Raw genomic sequence first — 15,145 nt, 5'->3', positions numbered from 1 at the left:
GTAACTTGAGTGATTGACATCAAAAATATGTACTCACTAGTAAAGATTTACGAGATCACCATATTGGCTTGTCGTGACAGAAAAAGTGTTATCATGGAAGGAGAGAATCATGTATTTAGTCACACTGGCGGGAATTTTATAAATTTATTTATCTACTGTAAATAACTATTATCTATATATGTAAAAGTATTTGACTTTTAAATTTTTTAGTGTCCCCCATTAGCTTATAGCTAAAAACATAGACACTTCAATAAAGTTTTTCATTTCATTCATTTGCATATTATTTATTGTTTTTGCTGTGTGAGTATTTACATACATATTGTCATGATAAGCCTACAGGTGTTCAGGTCGACTTCGCATGTTATAAGCCTTCCTAAAGCTTTAATAAAACCTCACGGTTTTTAGCTTCACGACAATCGCCTGTTTAAATCCTCTTTTCCATGATCATTATCATACAAAGTCTTCAATCTGTAGCTGAAAAACCGTAAAAACTTCGGTATTGATTGCCTCGAATGAAACATTTTCTCTGTTACTGAGAATATTTACTTTTTCACAGTAGGTAGATTTTGCATCAGGTTCACCTCCTGATAGGAAATGGACCTTGTTTGGCAACTTTTGTAGCTTGGTTTCAATAAAGTTAGGAAATTGAGTGAAATCTGGTGTTGAAAATGTTTAACCTCAACTTATAGCATGTCCCTGTTACTCGTCAATGTTGTAAAAAAAAAATGAAAACAAGCCATCACTCAACTCTACTTTACAGAAACACTGAGGTTAGATTGGTACAGCTTTGTTGGTGATTCCTTCGACTATGTTTGCCAAATGATAAAGAAAAATTAGAGTCGCCTCGTAATAACGCAGAAGCGTTTGTTATACACAGTTTTTAACCTCCACTTATAGCACCGTCCTTGTTACTCGTCAACGTTATAAATAATTAAAACAAGCCATTACTCAACCCTACTTTACAGAAACACTAAGGTTAGATTGGCACAGCCGTTGTTGGTGAGTCCTTCAAGTTTGATGAATGACAAAGAGAAATCAGAGTCGCCTCACAATAACGTAGAAGGGTTTACCCTTGAGTGTCTGACTTTCGTCCGTTCGTGGGAAGGAAAGCAACTTAAACTACGAGTTTTTTTTTTTTTTTACAACTGAATTAAGCTTGGTGCACCGACAGCTATGAATCAAATAAAACCAAGGTTCATAATGGCTCCTAGTCTAGTAAACCTGGATATATACAAGCCTAATCAAGATCTAAATCGTCCACTGATTGTTGGGCAGCTTCCTCCAGGACTGCTAATGCTACTGCTTCAATTCTTTTTAAAGAATGGCGAAGAAGAATATATGTGCCACTAAAGGACAAACTGATAGCTATAAATGAACCAAAGAACGGAATAAAACGAGCGAATTCCTCCGCGACACCTTCAGCGGCGGCTTCACTTGCAAATAAAGAGGCAATTCCAGAGACAGTGGCAAACTTTAGGTAAAGGTCGAGAATCTCCTGCTGGGTGGTAGAACTTAGCCTCCCAAATCTGTTGGATCCTTTTTCAGGAATACCAAGCTGGGTTATGTACTCTCTAATTTCTTTCAATAGGAGAGCGCTATCTACGGCAAAAGATAGCCCAAGAACTGGAATCGCCGCTGCCAGAGCAGATGCCCCTGCAACATACATCATCCGCCCTTCGAGGAACTCAACTTTTCTCTTCAGAATATCTTTTGACAAGCTGGTTAAGGCATTTAGAGATAAGGTGAGGGTCTCTCGCTGATATCTTGGCAATGCATCAAGAATTGCTTGGGTAAGTCTACCAAAATCCCACTTGCCTGGATGATGGTTGCTTATCAGGAAGATGTGGTCTTCGATGCATATAGGCTTGCCATCCTCGTCAACCAGGTTTTTTATACAATTGCGCCGGATTTTCTCTAACATAGCAGCTTCACTGAAAGATTTCTTTCGCTTCTCGGCTCGCACGTTGTCATCAATTTTTGTGCGAATGAAAAAAAATGACTTTCCCTGTTTCTTGATCTCTTTGGCCAATATGATGTCGTTCTCGGTAAATCGGCTGCTCGCAAAAATGAGGAATGTATGATACTTGTCGAGCTGTACCTTGTCGCGGTACGTTTCCACGTCAGGGTAATTCGGAGTTCCAATCCCTGGAAGGTCCCAAAACTTTATGTTTGGATACTTTGGATGATTAAAGGATGTGGGCTCTATAGTGCACTCAGTGACGTCAACTGGGGCTGCACCATTAGCATCGTCATCAAGCCTAGAAAGTGGAAGAAACCATTTAATGTTTCCACATTTTGTATTTTCGTGAAATCTCTCCCATTGTCATCTGAAAATTTTAATTTTAGAATCAATCTTTCATGAATCAATTTTTGCATTTTTCGAAATCTTTCCTTGCATCATCTAAAAAATGCTTTTTGATAGTCGACGGGAAAATTTCCAGCATAATTAGAAATCATCTACAACGCGCTCGAGAAAAACGGGACTGTAAAAATACAGCGGAGTGCGGATGATGAACCAAAGACAATTGAGACCCTTCACGTGGCCATCTGCATCAAAGGTCTGTCGCGCTGATTTTTCCTAAAACGGCTAGCTAGGTTGCCTAGACACAAGCTGATCTCAAGACTGTTTTTGGGACGATATAAATGCCATTCGAAGAGGAACTGAATGTGTTCTTTCGGCTCAAGGAATTCAGCAGTGTCTTCACGTAATGCTCGTATTCATAGACGAACGAAATTACGAATTATGCTATCACCCTAAAGCTGGGAATTACAGGATCTCTAACTGACCAGAAATAAAAAGCGGGAGACGCACGAAACATTCTCATAACATCTCGCAGAAGAATTGAATTCAGCTGCAAAGCCACGAAATAACCTCTCTCTAAATAAGCCGTTCAGCAGCTAAGACGCGAAAGTGAAATTCGTAGAATAATTCAACGGAAATTAACTGTCACCTGCCACTTAGAAAGTGGAGACTAACTATTCGGTGTTTTCACAAAAAAAGAGCATACTTACTCCCTAATCGCGTTGATAAAACTCGATTTTCCAGCTCCGGAGTCACCAGTGATTCCAATATTCACTTCCACTTTCTTCCACCTCTCCATGCGTCCTTTGAAGAATTCTGCTAAACCCGACACACCATTTTCATCCATATACTCTTTTACATCCTCCGCGTTAATTTCTTCCCAATCGCTCATTGGATCGTAAAAGTCGGCCATAGCAATCGATCAGTAGATAATTCCAGCCGAAAATCTTGAAATGCTGAAATGAAGAAGCAGTTTCGCAGAACTAAATCTCCTTCGGTCACGGCTGTTGGACACTTTATCTTTATTTGTCTCAGATTTGAAAGGGCTTGCCACCCCAAAGTTTGATTGGTTTATTTCATGCGACCTGCCTGTCATACTATGGAAACTGCATGCATAATTGTGTGAATTATTTTCAAGGAATAGGTCGAAGGTTAATCTCAATTCTGGCAAAGAAATGGAACAACAATTTGTCGATCGGCAGCAGTCGTCAGTCAGGTGAAACTTTTCACTACATCGTATTGCTCTGCGCTTCTGAAGGTGACTTCGACCCCGACTCGATAAGATTCACTCACTTGATTAATTTATGCATTAAGGCTGAAGGTTTCTAAAGAAATTGTGGTGCTGCGTCGATGGGAGTAACAAGGTAATTTGGTTATATCAACTAAGTTGAAATTGTAAATTGGCCACCGTAACGAATAAAAAATCTGACGTTTCGAGCGTTAGCCCTTCGTCAGAACGAGTAGAGGAATTGTGGGTTGTATGTGGGTTAATATTCAGAAAGCGGAGCTAGGTCACTGGTGGGATAGTCTCACTCGCAGCCGTTTTTAGTCTCGTCACGCAACGCTTCTGGGGGAGATGCGTTGCGTGACGAGACTAAAAACGGCTGCGAGGGAGACTATTAGTGGGAACCTGGTGACGAGAAAAACACGAATAAATTAGTGGAATGAAAAGCGTTCGTTGATACCTGTGGGATGAAGAGTGCCGATTTGAAAGATAAACTTTTGTTCAAGAGTTTTGCGGCTTTCCGTGTTGCCTAAATGTAAGGAAAGACCGCTGATTGCCATATGTTGTTTAGAATGACTAGGTAAATTAAAGTGTCTAGCAACTGGTTTTGCTGCTTCCTTATCATTCCTTTCTACGTCGCGAAGGTTTTCTCTAAATCGGTCACCGGTCATCGGTCACGGCCTTGTGGATTATAGTTTTAATATTTTAAGAAATTCTGACCTCCAGAGATATAATACAAGAAGAAAGAACGATTTCCGCCTCCCTCGCGTAAAAACGAACTATGGAAAACAGAGACTTTTATATATGTGCGCAGGAGAATGGAATCTCTTAGACACTTCTATTAAAGAAATCGACTCCTTTCTCATTTTAAGCATAGAGTGAAAAATCATGTATTTAGTTAGGGTGGCTGTACCAGTTTTCATCTTTTTGATGGTTTGTAACTTTGAAAGAATACAACAAAAAGACTGACCAAGGCCAGTTGAACACTTTTACAGGGTTGAATTATATAATCATTGGTTATTCAAAAATAGGTGTCATTTCGTCACTAGCAGTTTCCATGGCAATGCTATCATAGGCTTATTCAGATGCATTTTTTAGCTTATGGCTTAAATAATTCGAAAACTAACCCGGTGGCCCCCCTGTTTTTTCTCAGTGATTGCATTTGGCACTTGAAAAGGAAAATGCACAACGATTTTAAAAAAATTATACGGAGCGGAATTTCAGAAAATCTAGAAAAAAGGCAATTTTCTTACTTCGCAGATTTCCTTCCGTAGAATTGTCTAGTCTTTTTTCTGATGATTCCTTTCGACGTTATTATCATATTGGAACAATAAAAAGAAGGGGTCACCGGACTTGTTTTCATGCAGTAGCTTTTGTGAGTTTAGCAATTTCCACACGCGTTCTCACGCATTTAAAAATCTGGATTCTATAAGATCGACATTTGCTCATGATCTGTTGTAGCTACCGCTGACAACTGCGTGTGCTCGCGCGAACGCCTACGAACTGATGTTTACAGACGTTTATTGCTAAGGAAATCATTAAACAGCTGTCAAAGAGAGCCTCCCAGGCTCACGACTTCTGGCTACATCATATTATTTTCCTTTAAGTTTCAAAGTCTTCTTCCACTTCAGGTAGATTATCCTTCACTTGAGTTCTTTTTTCGCCGTCGCAAGATTTCATATCGGTTGATTATTTCTTTTAGATGTGAAGTAAGCCAACCTTTACTTCTCCGAAAATCGTCTTTTTTATCTTAGTTTCTATCTCCTGCATTCACAGTGCCCGCTCAACACATCAAATACACACTCTTAGGTGAACTTCTCCCAAAAGTAGAAAAAAAATCCTCGCGCCGCCATCTTTGTTGTAAATTTTCGTCTTTTAATCTCGCGCGTCTTTCGCACGTAGCGCGAGATAAAAGACGAAAATTTAAAACAAAGGTGGCGGCGCGAGGATGTTTTTTCTACTTTTGTGAGAAGTTCACCTAAGAGTGTGTATTTGATGTGTTACGCGATTTGCCAGTTCCTGAGTCGCCAGTGATTCCGATGTTGACTTCCACCTCCTTCCATCTTTCCAACCGCTCCTTGAAAAATTCCGCAATATTCGACATACCCTCTTTTTCAATGTATTCTTTAATCTCCTCCGCGTTTACTTCCTCCCAATCGCTCATTGGCTTGGAAACTTCGGCCGAAAAGCGAAACCGAAAATCTTCGTGCTGAAATGAAGAAGCAGTTTCGCAGAACCGCAGAAACTTTTTCGGTCACGGCTGTCTGAAACTTTATGTTATGTTTAAAAAACGAACAGCAGTGTTTTATCGGGTTTAAAAACACGAGGCAGAGCCGAGTGTTTTTAGAGCCGATAAAATACTCACTGCGGGTTTTTTGAACGGCTTCAAAAACCTTTGTCCCCCTAAAGATATAGATAAAGGTGAGAAAAACACGTGATGTGAGTTTTTTGAACGGCTTCAAAAACTCATGCCTCTCCAGAGATTCAGATAAAGGTGACATGAACGCTTTAAAGGTCAATCATATTCAGATAGGAAAAGTGCTCCATGTTCGGCTGCTGTCAAAGGTTCAGAGAGCTTTTACTTGAAATGCCACCCAAACGCGAGTTTCGAGGACCGGAAAGTGCCGAGGAAGAGAAGGAGCACTTGGATAGTTGTATCACAAAGTCTACGCGGTATGCCACAAATTAGACTTACTAAATATTTGGCGAGTGACAAAGTTCAAGAAGAAGTCGGTGAAGACGCCAACTTTGAGGAAATAGGACTCAAAGTCCAAGTGGACACATGAGTGCTGAATGCTTGAGTTTTTGGTTCACAAAGTTTATTGCAGAGAAATCTTGTACTCAACTGGTGTGGGAATTTGAGAGAACAACTAATAGTCCCGGCCAGTGCCTCGCGAGAAACTTCCTGCTTTATAGCGATGGCGCCCCTTTAGGCTGACTGGTAAATCTGAAGGGACCGAAAAAACCAAAATTGATGCTAAATTTTGGCGAAAAGATGTAGCAACATCTTGTCGTTCAGCAATCTCTTCTATCCTATCGGTCGAGACTATCATTAGTCTGGATTATTTGGGCAGGGAAAAACCTAGTGCACCGTGGTTTTTTTTTTTTTTTTTCGAGAATGGTTGGCGGGATACTCGAAAAATCAGTCATCTACAGCAACTTGAGTGATTGACGTAAAAAATTTGTACTCACTAGAAAAGATTTACGAGATCTTACTGGCTTGTCGCGACAGAAGAAGTAAGTTTTTATCATGCATGGAGGTAGAGAATCATGTATTTGGTCGCAGTGGTGGAAATTTTATAAACCTGCATATTATTTATTGTTTTTGCTATGTGAGTATTTACATCATATTGTCACGATAAACATGCGAAGTCGACCTGAACACCTGTAGGGTATAAGCCTTCGTTAAGCTTTAATAAAACCTCACATTTGTAACCAGTTGGGAAACTTCTGGGCATACCAGGTCATTGCTTCAACTGGTTGTTTTGTACAGAAGTTGATAATACGAATGAAGTTAAATGTATTTGTGACCTTTGTGGCTGTGGATAGTTGATCCAAGAGGCCTACTTGCAAATACGTGATAGAATGCCTGTCACGCATACCAAATTTTTTTCCTTTACCGAGACTGTGCTTTATGTTTTTACTCTCATGTTCGTTTCGCTCTTCCCACCGCTATAAGCAGACCCCTGTGCTCAGTTTTTGTGCTTGTACTTACTTCGCGTGGTGGGTAACCCTCAAACGCTCCACCAAAGAAATCAACTCTTGCAAAGGGGGAAAGTTTGAATTGTAAGAGAAGTTAGTAGGAGAAGAGCAGCATCTGGGTACTGTTTTGAGCAATAGATTGAACATTTTCAACACCAGATTTCACTCAATTTATTTATTTATTTATTTAATCACTTTCACCAGAGTGGGGTGAGGGTCGCACAACAGAGCGAGGCTCCAAATTAAGTGCGCCCAATATCCCACCCCAGCTAAAAGAGTTGCTAAACAAAGTCCATTTCCTATCAGGAGGCGAGCCTGATGCAAAATCTACCAATTGTGAAAAAGTAAATATTCTCAGTAACAGAGAGAATGTTTTATTGGAGGCAATCAATACCGAAGTTTTTACGGTCAGGTTCTTCAGCTTCATGGCAATCGCCGGTCATCTTTTCCATTATCATTATCATACACAGTCTTTAACCTCAACTTATAGCACCGACCCTGTTACTAGTCAATGTTATGAAAAAAGTGAAAACAAGCTATCGTTCGGGGAAAGAAAAGCAACTTAAACTACGACTGAGTTCTTTTACAATTAAGCTTGGTGCACTGACAGCTATAAATCAAATAAAACCAAGGTTCATAATGGCTCCTAGTCCAATAAACCCGGATTTATACAAGTCTACTCAAGATCTAAATCGTCCACTGATTGTTGGGCAGCTTCCTCCAGGACTGCTAATGCTACTGCTTCAATTCTTTTTAAGGAATGGCGAAGAAGAATATATGTGCCACCGAAGGACAAACCGCTAGCTATAAAAGAACCAACGAACGGAATAAAACGAGCGAATTCTTCCGCGACACCTTCAGCGGCGGCTTCCTTTGCAAATAAAGAAGCAATTCCAGAGACAGTGGCAAACTTTATGAAAAGGTCGAGAATCTCCTGCTGGGTGGTAGAACTTAGCCTCCCAAATCTTTGGGACCCTTTTTCAGGAATGCCAAGCTGCGTTATGTACTCTCTAACTTCTTTCAAAAGGAGACCGGCATCTACGGCAAAAGATAGCCCAGGGAACGGAATCGCCGCTGCTAGAGCAGATGCCCCTGCAACATACATCATCCGCCCTTCGAGAACCTTAACTTTTCTCTTCAGCATATCTTTTGATAAGGTGGTGAGGGTATTCAGAGACAAGGTAAGGGTCTCTTGCTGATATCTTGGCAATGCATCAAGAATCTCTTGGGTAAGTCGACCAAAATCCCATTTGTCTGGATGATGGTTGCTTATCAGGAAGATGTGGTCTACACTGCATATAGGCTTGGCAGCCTCGTCAACCAGGTTTTCCATACAATTGCGCCGGATTTTCTCTAACATAGCAGCTTCACTGAAAGATTTCTTTCGCTTCTCGGCTCGCACATTGTCATCGATTTTTGTGCGAATGAAAAAAAAAGACTTTCCCTGTTTCACGATCTCTTTGGCCAATACGATGTCGTTCTCGGTGAACGGGCTGCTTGAAAAAGTGAGGAATGTATGAGACTTGTCGAGCTGTACTTTTTGGCGGTATGTTTCCAGGTCAGGGTAATTCGGAGTTCCAATTCCTGGTAGTTCCCAAAACTTTATGTTTGGATACTTTGGATGATTAAAGGACGTGGGCTCTGTAGTGCACTCAGTGACGTCAACGGGGGCAGCACCATCGTCGTCATCAGCAAGTCTAGAAAATGGAATGGATAGTTTAATCTGAATTGCTTAGTTGTCGTTGTTTTATAATAGGTTTATGGGTTTATTCAATATCATCAGTTCTGGCAATACAAGTATTGAAAAATGACTGATTTACAAGCATACTAAATAATAGTAGATAATAAATAAAATAAAAAATAAAAAACGTATCCAAATAAATTAAAAACGAGGCAATGTACACTATTTCTTGTCTAAAAATCATAGATGGAATAAAGGTACGTTTGAAACGCTCGGGAGTGTAAAATTAGAAGAGTTGCGCAAAGGAATAGCGGAGTCATTAGCATCACGGCGCTGGGTGGGGAGGAGGGAGCATCTAACGTGGATTAGTAAGACTAGTTAACTTGGAAAAACTTTTAGAGCACAAGGACTCACGACGCAGAAGAAGACTTGGTAAATTTAGTGCCTCTAAGGCTGATGGTAAATTTAGTGCCTCTAAGGCTGATGCATAGGAGTTGTGAGGAAGGATAATCTTAAGGGCTCTTTTCTGAATAGACTCCAATCTATCACTAAGACATAAAGGAAGGGAGAAGTGCCAGACAATACACCCAGATTTTATTTGAAATAGAGTTGTCTAGTTGTGAGTTCACCAAAAATTCACATGTGCAATCAAACCCCAACAATTCCGAGAAAAAGAAACAGACAGTCATGTCTTGATCTGTCACAAAACGATAAAACATTCTTTTTTTCTGGGCCCGGTTAAGACGCGGTACTTCCGCCCAACCGAATCGAATTCAATTGTGAAATAGGGCGTCTGAATCAATTCGGAACGGCTGATTTAATTTAGATCATTTAAGTCAATTAATCCCGCTTGGTTCAGCCGGGAAGAATGGCTGTAGACCAACTATGATTCAGACGACTATGGACGCCGTACTTCACGTGAGCCGAGTAAAATGCATAAATTATTTTAATGTATTTCTAAAGCTGTTTTTACATGAGAGCGTGCACAAAGGAGTGGTGCAGATTGCAGAAGAAAAATGGTGGCTTTGAGGGTCGAGCTGACTGACAATACTGACATATGTAGTTCGTGTTTCGGTACGACCAAATATACTTGCTTGAAATGGGAAATTCTAGTATGTAACAAATGTTCAATTTTTGAAGAAGACGAAGATCAATATGGATGAGTGGCTCGTGAAAGCGTCGCCTTTTGCGAGCCATGTGCGAAAGAAGTGGAAAAAGACGTTGCTAACGCAGAGGACAGCTAAATAAAACCCAAAGAACTATTCTGCAATTTATAACTACCATGAAAAACAATAACACACGAAAAATCAAACTATGCAGTGAAACCACTCGGCTGCGCCACGCAGTTTCACTTTAGTTTTGAACTTTGTTGACGTCATTTCTATTCTCAGTAAGGTAATAGCAAATGGAAAATTGTGCTCGATTTGTTAAAGTGAACTGTATTTTCGAATCCTCTACTAGAAAACCACATGACCTCAACACATGAGCTCAACACCGCCACACGTCCCTTCGCTGACTTATTGTAACCGCAGACAATTAGAGTGACTTCGTGTAGCCATCAGCATCAAAAGGTCTACAAGCAAAATGATATTCTGCGCCAATTTTTACCTTACAGTATTAGCTAAGTTGACTAAGCACAAGCTGATCTCAAAACGTTTATGCGACAAAATATGTTTCATTTGAAGGAGAACCGAATGTATTCTTTCGGCGCAAGGAATGTTAGCGGCTTCATGAAATGCTCGTATTTATAAACGAACGAAATTACGAATTACGCCGTTACCTTTAACGCCGGGAGTTACGGGATCTCTCAAACATAAATTAAAAACGAAAAACGTAGAAAACAGCCATATAACATTAACATCCGGCAGAAGAAGTGAATTCACTTCCTAAATAAGCTGTTTAGCGGCTACGACGGGACAGTGAAATTCGTGGGAATAATTCAACGTAAATTAACTGTGATGTCTACCGAGAAAAGTTGACATCACCAGTTCCTCAATTGTTACCATCTATTCGGTGTTTTCACAAACAAAGAGCATACTTACTCCCTAATCGCATTGATAAAACTCGATTTTCCAGCTCCGGCGTTACCAGTGATTCCGATGTTCACTTCCACTTTCTTCCATCTCTCCAAGCGTCCTTTGAAGAATTCTGCTAAACCCGACACACCATTTTCATCCATAAAATCTTTAATATCCTCCGCGTTAACTTCCTCCCAATCGCTCAGTGGCTCGGAAAAGTCGGCCATAGCAATCGATCAGTAGATAATTGCAACCGAAATTCTTTGTGCTAAAATGAAGAAGCAGTTTCGTAGAACTGCAAGTCCTACGGTCTCGGCTTTTCGAAACTGGCTTAAACTTCAGAATACCCGGCCACTCATTCACATGTCATTGAATGAGAATAGCATCTATTGTGTTATGCTTCATTCTTCAAAGCCTCCCGACACATGTATGTGATGTGCACGGGTATTCTGAACTTTATTTCAGGTTTAAAAGTGCATAACATTATTATTATAGTTAATTAGTCGTGGACATGCTGTTTTTGATCTGTGCGATTCTGCTCCTTTCAAGCCTTTCCCCAAGTCCTCCTCACAGAAATAGTTCAAGAAATGAGTATCTAACATAATGCTCTCCAGCATGTCAATTTTTGGCTTTGGAATTTGGAATGGTTCGTCTGCAAAAAGGATTTTTTGGTTTTCGACCTTGGATTGTGCAATGGTTTTCTACATCCACTCTTTGTATTTCAAACAATGGTTACTACAAGCCTGGTGGAATTCTGCATTCATCAACACTTCTTTGTGACACTGTGCCTTGTGAAGTGCGAAGCAATTTAATTCAACCTCGTACTATTCGTGCTTCCTTTGTCTCATTAGACAATCGCTGCTCTGTACCATTATATAAATTCAAGAAAAAATGGTTCAAGAGTAAAATCTCTTATTATTCCAATAGTTCGTCAACTTTTAATTTTTTGGAATTATCAGTCATCTAGTCCAATAAACCCGGATTTATACAAGTCTACTCAAGATCTAAATCGTCCACTGATTGTTGGGCAGCCTCCTCCAGGACTGCTAATGCTACTGCTTCAATTCTTTTTAAAGAATGGCGAAGAATATATGTGCCACCGAAGGACAAACCGCTAGCTATAAAAGAACCAACGAACGGAATAAAACGAGCGCATTCTTTCGCGTCACATTCAGCGGCGGCTTCCCTTGCAAATAAAGAGGCAATTTCAGAGACAGTGGCAAACCTTGTGAATAGGTCGCCAATCTTCTGCTGGGTGGCAGAACTTAATATACCAAATATTTGGGACTCTTTTTCAGGAATGCCAAGCTGCGTTATGTACTCTCTAACTTCTTTGAAAAGGAGACCGGCATCTACGGCAAAAGATAGCCCAGGGATCGGAATCGCCGCTGCTAGAGCAGATGCCCCTGCAACATATATCATCCGCCCTTCGAGAACCTTAACTTTTCTCTTCAGAATATCTTTTCATAAGGTGGTGAGGGTATTAAGAGACAAGGTAAGGGTCTCTCGCTGATATCTTGGCAATGCATCAAGAATTGCTTGGGTAAGTCGACCAAAATCCCATTTGTCTGGATGATGGTTGCTTATCAGGAAGATGTGGTCTACACTACATATAGGCTTGCCAGCCTCGTCAACCAGGTTTTCCATACAATTGCGCCGGATTTTCTCTAACATAGCAGCTTCACTGAAAGATTCTTTCGCTTCTCGGCTCGCACATTGTCATCGATTTTTGTGCGAATGAAAAAAATGACTTTCCCTGTTTCTTGATCTCTTTGGCCAATACGATGTCGTTCTCGGTGAACCGGCTGCTTGAAAAAATGAGGAATGTATGATACTTGTCGAGCTGTACCTTGTTGCGGTACGTTTCCCGGTCAGGGTAATTCGGAGTTCCAATTCCTGGTAGGTTCCAAAACTTTATGTTTGGATACTTTGGATGACTAAAGGGTGTGGGCTCTATAGTGCACCCAGTGACGTCAACAGGGGCAGTATCATCAGCATCGTCATCAAGCCTGGAAGTGGAATTAACGATTTAATTTTTTCATTAATTTTCCATTTTCGTGAAATCTCTCCCATTACCATCTGAAAATACTAATTTCAAATCAATCTTTCATGAATCAATTTTAGCATTTTTGCGAAAAGTCTCCTTGTATGCTTTTTGAGTCTGGTGGTTAGTTGTAAATCATCTACATCGCGCTCGAGAAAAACGGGACTCTGTAAAAACACGGTTGAGCGCGGATGGTAAACTTCATCCACGCACAACCATGTTTTTGGCAGAATGTGTGGACATCATGAACTATTCATAACCAAACTTGAAGGCGACTGCACTTAGAGGAGCCCTGAATTAGAGAAGAATGGGCCAAAATTGGCTACTAAACTAGGTTTCGTAAAACTCACTTTTCTGAGTATTGGAAGTGTGTGCTTCTAAATCAACGCACGGCTTTTTTAAAACATGTATCTACAATTTGCACCTAAAATGAGCGATTTTTACGAAGTAGAAGTACTATCCTTTTGAACTTGAAATACACCAAATTCGGGCATTTTTTAGTATGGAAGTCATTTTTTAGAGTGATTTTCCGAAAACCCTTACCACCCTTGAACAATCCCTCTCGGGTGGTGTGTTCACTACGACTGGGTTGTATTGTGGTAGAGTTATTTCAATATGGCGGTGAAAGTGACAGAAATCGACGGATCATTTCCTCAAAGAACCTACGCCGTTTCTTTTTCCTTCCACCATATGTAAATTTAATTGGATCTACATTAAATGTGTGGAAGTATTTTTTTTTCGCGTATTCAGTTGGTATTCAAAGACAAACGTAATCACCGCTTTTTTTAGCATGTAATTTAAGACCGGTTTTCAAGGTCTAATTTGATGTACGTCGTAGTTTGAAGCTTTTCAAAGAATTAAATGGCCACTTTGATCCTTCTTTAACAGTCTGACCAAATGCTCTCAAACGCTCTGCAATAGTACTCGTGTTTTATGCATTTTAGCTCCTAGTTTTTGAGACCGGTTTTGGTCGCTAAAAGGCTTATTGTGTCAGTGTTAAGTGTATTGCAGTTTACAGAGCTTTACTTATTCTATATCGGCATACTCAGTCGTATTGTAAATCTACTCTTCTAAGTAAAAGCAAACCAACTAATCGCTAGTATTGTATGGTAAATTGACTATCTTGATCACTGAAGGAAGGATAGCTGAACTAGAGCAGGGGAAGGACCTTGCGCAAGGTGACGCGCCGGGCAAGCTGGAAAGCAAATGGCAGTCGACCGCTGATAAGTTTTGATTAGCCTGAGCGACTCCCGCCATTCTGCGCTAGCGATTTGAAATATTCTGCCTTCAAAGTTTAGCTATTACCAGGATATAATTTGGATATATCAACAAAGTTGAAAAGCTAAATTGGCCACCGTAACGATTACAAAAGCTGACGTTTCGAGCGTTAGCCCTTCGTCGGACATCCTCGGAGACCCAGGGGTTGTGGGTCGATTTCAAGTTAAGGCATGAAGAGCCCCTGGGGATATTGTCTTACAAGACTAGTTCCAAACGGTCGCAGTCGTTCTGCCATCTGATTGGTGCCAGAAAATCTTTGTGTTTTTCTGGCACTTGCGCAAATTTCTGTGCGTGCCAAAATCTAATCTCATCTTCGCTTGAAAAAAAAAAGAAAAGCAAAGCGTGGAAACTTTTGCTTCTTAGATGTGGTTTGATGACCCTGTACTATTAAGCTGACATTTGCAATAAAGCAAACCCGCCCTTTCCATCCATTATTTCTTGGTCTTTGGTTTTGTTTTCCCATTGAAAGCAGCATCGGGCCGATTCCCAATGATCAAAGGTATTTAACTTGGTCTTCAACAACCGACAGAAGAGGTGAAATGACAATGACCAAGGGACTAGAAGAGAATCTGTAGCCCTCTTAGCCTAAGAATTTCAACACTCTAGGCAGTATTTGAAAGATTAAACTCTTTCCAAACCCCTTCGGTAACTGCCCGAAAAAATCTCTCCTTTCCACGATGTTCTCGTTTGTTCAGATTTTAATTAGCTAACCGGAAACACAGCTAAGCTTTCTCTAAGCGCTTGCTGGAGGTCGTCCACGAACTGCTTAAGCTGTATTGTGAGCGACTTTACTACAAAGCGAAGATTAGATTTTGGCGCGCACAGAAAGCAGAAAGCTACGTAGGCGAAAGCGCCCGTTGCTCGACATACCTGCGTGGCCCGTGCGACAAAATAA

The 15,145-nt window shown here is 40.6% G+C and overlaps 2 protein-coding genes and 1 pseudogene across 2 annotated transcripts; all 3 read right to left on the bottom strand.

Annotated features, from left to right (window-relative positions):
• Window positions 1-256: 256 nt before the first annotated feature.
• Window positions 257-3,816, bottom strand: LOC111326165 (interferon-inducible GTPase 5). The gene is made up of 2 exons (XM_022930102.2): window positions 3,013-3,816; window positions 257-2,258 (listed from the first exon to the last, which is right to left on the bottom strand). Exons 1-2 carry the CDS (start codon window positions 3,213-3,215, stop codon window positions 1,238-1,240), a joined length of 1,224 nt encoding a protein of 407 aa, XP_022785837.2. The 5' UTR covers window positions 3,216-3,816; the 3' UTR covers window positions 257-1,237.
• A 3,568-nt stretch (window positions 3,817-7,384) lies between these two features.
• Window positions 7,385-11,368, bottom strand: LOC148718280 (interferon-inducible GTPase 5-like). Its single transcript, XM_088743844.1, has 2 exons — window positions 10,953-11,368; window positions 7,385-8,926 (listed from the first exon to the last, which is right to left on the bottom strand). Exons 1-2 carry the CDS (start codon window positions 11,153-11,155, stop codon window positions 7,906-7,908), a joined length of 1,224 nt encoding a protein of 407 aa, XP_088599970.1. The 5' UTR covers window positions 11,156-11,368; the 3' UTR covers window positions 7,385-7,905.
• A 528-nt stretch (window positions 11,369-11,896) lies between these two features.
• Window positions 11,897-13,466, bottom strand: LOC111326141 (interferon-inducible GTPase 5-like; annotated as a pseudogene).
• Between the last annotated feature and the right edge of the window lie 1,679 nt (window positions 13,467-15,145).

This window comes from Stylophora pistillata, chromosome 13 (assembly GCF_964205215.1).
Source record: "Stylophora pistillata chromosome 13, jaStyPist1.2, whole genome shotgun sequence".
In the NCBI taxonomy this organism is placed as follows: Eukaryota; Metazoa; Cnidaria; class Anthozoa; order Scleractinia; family Pocilloporidae; genus Stylophora; species Stylophora pistillata.
This window is presented reverse-complemented; position numbering and strand designations above follow the sequence as displayed.